The 4,178-nt window shown below is 39.2% G+C and overlaps 1 protein-coding gene across 1 annotated transcript; it reads left to right on the top strand.

Annotated features, from left to right (window-relative positions):
- Positions 1–1,882: 1,882 nt before the first annotated feature.
- Positions 1,883–3,893, top strand: LOC129103940 (E3 ubiquitin-protein ligase TRIM21-like). Its single transcript, XM_054614588.1, has 2 exons — positions 1,883–1,979; positions 2,248–3,893. The coding sequence occupies exon 2, from the start codon at positions 2,250–2,252 to the stop codon at positions 3,891–3,893; it is 1,644 nt and encodes a 547-aa protein (XP_054470563.1). The 5' UTR covers positions 1,883–1,979; positions 2,248–2,249.
- The last annotated feature ends 285 nt before the right edge of the window (positions 3,894–4,178 follow it).

The raw sequence follows: 4,178 nt of genomic DNA, 5'->3' as shown, positions 1-4,178 counted from the left end.
CTCTCTGGGGTTCTTTAAATGATTATCCTACTAAAAATATTTGATAGTTTATGTCTTTGTCACATAAACAGCGATATTAATGAAGTTGTCATCTGGCTTTAGCCTAGACAGTGATTGTTCATATTTTAGTTTCTACTATTTTAATTTTTACTTTAATCAAATTCTGTACATAATGTTTTGTATTTTCAACACTGTAAATGTTTGACTTAGATAATATTTGGAAGGCTAAAAAAAGTGTTGGTTTCCATCGTATCATCTCTTCTTCATGTAAACAATATATTTTTTTAAGTTTCCTCAAATGAGTGAAACAGCGCCCCCCTAGTAACGGATGGTAAATCTCATCCAGCCTGTGAGGTCAAACATGGCATTACACCCATGCTGAAGACCAACAAGGGAAAAACACAGGTAAATTGCTTCATTATTAAATAGTACATGCCATTAAGTAGCATGTTACGTAAATGTGGTCAGTGTGAAACTGATGAGAAACTGAGAATGGACAGATCTCTGTAAAATAAGCCCTGAAGTGAATTGAGTAGCCAGTCAGTCTCTGGCCTCACAGCCGACAAAAGACAATGAAAACAGTATTTAAATGACATAAACCGGAGTGTTGGCATGTTTCCAGTGTTGCTAATAATGCTAACAGCAGATGAACAGAGGAGTGGAGGACCATCACATTCACTAATTCATCTTCATACCTGAGAGGAGAACGTGCTGGAACATCTAATAACGTGAGTTTAATTAATCTTGTTCACTGTTTCTGTCTCTTCCTCTCTGATTTCTGTTTAAATGTCTCAATAGTTCTTCTACAGTTTCTTTGACTCAATTTTCCCAACATAGTTTATCAGAAAACCATAGAACATATTGTTAGATACATCTTAACAGTGGATTTTAAACATAAGAATTATATTCATTGAACTAGTAAACTTATAAAAACATAGCATAGAGTGGTCATGTTGTTATCAAGACTGTATGAATATCATTTTTTTGTTGGAGTCAGTATTTGATGTGACGTAAACTGAAAATAAGAGCTTATGCGTGTGTTTTCTGAATATTTTCCAATGCTGATGCTCTGCTAGTGCTCAGAAACAGTCCTTCATTTATGTATTGCTTTTAAGTGTTCCTGTTTAATGAATCATTAGCACTAATTAGTAACTAGTTTACTGTAAGTTAGGCCTTGTTGGTAAGGTTCGGTTTACCAGTCCTATAGACAGGATTAAAAGCTTTTGATGTGAACAGAAACTTTTAAATCATCTGGTTTTGAAATATGGGATTGATATGTCTTTAAATGCCTCGGCAAATATATAAGTATGGTCATTTTTTCTGTATATTTTAGCATTTGTATCATGTGCTTTAAGTTTCATATCTGCAAAATTAGCACATTTTGCAAACCGTCTGCAGCCATGCTTTAATTAAACTGATAGATATCATTATGAAACTCTACCAGTTGATTACTAACATTATGAGAATTTATTTTTTGTTCCAAGTTTTCTGAAATGTTATGTTTTAATAATGCAAATGATACATTATGTAATGGTAACTTTTGATAAAGTTAGACAAAGTAGTAAAATACTAACAAAATGTGCATTTGGGATGTTTTCTTTCCAGTAGTCTGAAAGAAGGAAGTGTGATGAAAGCAAAATAGACCTACATCTTTTTTTTCTTACTTTTTTAATTTGTATTGTGCTTTTATTGTGCATATTACCAAAAATACTTGCAATTAATCAAATGACCTCAAAGTAATGCATCACAGATAATGTGGGGATGTATTTAGCTCCCTATTGAATGTATTGTGTCACCTTAAGAGCTAAATTAAGAGGCGGAGCAACAGCAGGTGAGTTGTCAACGTCAGACTCAGTTAGATAAAGCACCCGGAGGTCTGCTGTTGAGACGCGTCTTTGTGTTTCTCTGGAAAGAAATCTCCCGGTAAAACAAGTTCACGGTGTCTTTTCTAAACTACACAGCCGAGTCTCTGCACGCTGGTGAGTACAGATGATGATATAGTCGGTGTTCAAACTACCGGCATTAACACACACTGAGCTTTAGCTGAGCTCACATACAGGGTGAGACATTTCTAAGTTTTAAACTTGTGAAACTAAAATTGTATTTAGGTGCAATGTAGCTCTATAAAACAGAATTGCCTCCTAACATTGTAATACATTTAGTTTTACATTTTTAAAACAAATGATAAAGAATGTTGTCATTTTAGTTTCTCTTTTTCACACTTTCACTTTTGTTCTCATTGTGTAGACATGTCTGCTGACGGCACTTCGCTCTGTGAAAACCAGTTTCTGTGCTCCATCTGTCTGGATGTGTTCACTGATCCAGTCAGTACACCATGTGGACACAACTTCTGTAAAGAATGCATCACTAAACACTGGGATATTAATGTGCCTTACAAGTGTCCCAACTGTAAAATGATGTTCTACACCAGACCTGAGCTGCAGGTGAATACTTTTGTCTCTGAGATGGTTGCTCACTTTAGACAGTCGGCTCAAAAGAAAGCCAGCAGCAGCAGCTCAAAGCAACAAGTTGCCCAACCAGGAGACGTTCCCTGTGACGTCTGCACTGGAACCAAACTGAAGGCCCTGAAGTCCTGCCTGGTGTGTCTGGTCTCCTACTGTGAGACTCACCTGGAGCCTCACCTGACAACGCCAGGCCTGAAAAGACATCAGCTGATCGACCCTGTGGAGGATCTAAAAGGCAGGATGTGTACGAAGCACGATAAACCTCTGGAGCTGTTCTGTGAGACCGACCAGATGTGTGTCTGCATGCTCTGCACTGTTCTAGACCACAAGTCACATGATGTTGTTCCTCTGAAAGAAGAATACCAAAGACAGAAGGTCGAGGTTGAGAAGACAGAAGCTGAAATTCAGCAGACGATCCAGGAAAGACGACTTAAGATTCAAGAGTTCAAACGTTCAGTCAAGGTCAGCAGGGAAAATGCAAAGAGAGAGATAGAAGACAGAAACTCTCTCTTCATCAAGCTGAAGGAGGCTATTCAGAGAAACCAGGACAAAGTCATCAAGACGATTGAAGAGGACCACAGAGCGACAGCGAAACGGGCTGAAGGCTTCATCAAAGAGCTGAACCAGGAAATCTCTGAGCTGAAGAAGAGGAGTGCTGAGCTGAAGCAGCTCTCACACTCAGGAGACCACCTTTACCTCCTCGAGAACTTCAAGTCCCCGAATGCTGCTCCACCCACAAAGAACTGGACAGAAGTCAGAGTCGGTCCAGCTTCATATGAGGGGAACAGCAGAACTTTGGCTCAGTTGCTGGAGATGCTCAAAAATGAGACGAATAAGCTGCTCACAGAGTTTGAGCTGAAGACCGTCCAGCAGTTTGCAGTGGACGTCACTCTGGATCCTGATACAGCAAATCCCTGGCTCATCCTGTCTGAAGATGGGAAACAAGTTCATCACGGTCTTGTAGAGAAGAATCTACCAGATAACCCAAAGAAATTTTCTACTTGTATCTGTGTCTTAGGGAAGCAGTCTGTTTCTACAGGAAGATTTTACTTTGAGGTTCAGGTTAAAGGGAAGACTGATTGGGTTTTAGGAGTAGCAGGAGAGTCAGCCAATAGGAAGGGGCGATTCCATTTGAGCTCTAAGAATGGTTACTGGACACTATGGTGTAATAATGAAAAAGTCTTCAGTTCTCTTACTGAGACCCTTGTCTCTGTCTCTGTGGAGTCTCAGCCTGAGAAGGTTGGGGTGTTTGTAGATTATGAGGAGGGTCTGGTCTCCTTTTATGACGTTGATGCAGCGAGTCTTATCTACGCCTATACTGGCTGCTCCTTCACTGACAAACTCCTCCCTCTCTTCTCTCCCTATAACAATCAGGGTGGTAAAAACTCTGCCCCTCTCATCATCTGTCCTGTTAACCATGCTGAGTAGAATAACATTTGAATATTTTTTAGGAGAAGACAGTTTTACTAATGTTTTTTTTTAGCTTGTACTATCACTGTATCTATTACAAGTGGATAAGTGGGTTCAGAAATAACAAGGATGGATGTATTTTGGAAAAAAAATAGAAAAAGGTTTATTCTTCTAAGTTTAGGCCTCGTAGTCATGAGCTTAGCTTGGACAATTGTTATGGAAATGTGGTCAGTGTGAAACTGCAGAGAAACTGAGAATGGACAGGTCTCTGGAAAAAAGGCCACATTTTCACGACATAGTTCT

The sequence above is a fragment of the Anoplopoma fimbria genome, chromosome 15, assembly GCF_027596085.1.
Source record: "Anoplopoma fimbria isolate UVic2021 breed Golden Eagle Sablefish chromosome 15, Afim_UVic_2022, whole genome shotgun sequence".
In the NCBI taxonomy this organism is placed as follows: Eukaryota; Metazoa; Chordata; class Actinopteri; order Perciformes; family Anoplopomatidae; genus Anoplopoma; species Anoplopoma fimbria.
Note: the sequence above shows the minus strand (reverse complement) of the source record. Positions and strands in the feature narration are given on the sequence as shown.

What these genes read in the sequence shown, in the direction of transcription:
- LOC129103940 (XM_054614588.1), top strand. Translation starts at nt 2,250, where the DNA reads ATGTCTGCTGACGGCACTTCGCTCTGTGAAAACCAGTTTCTGTGCTCC.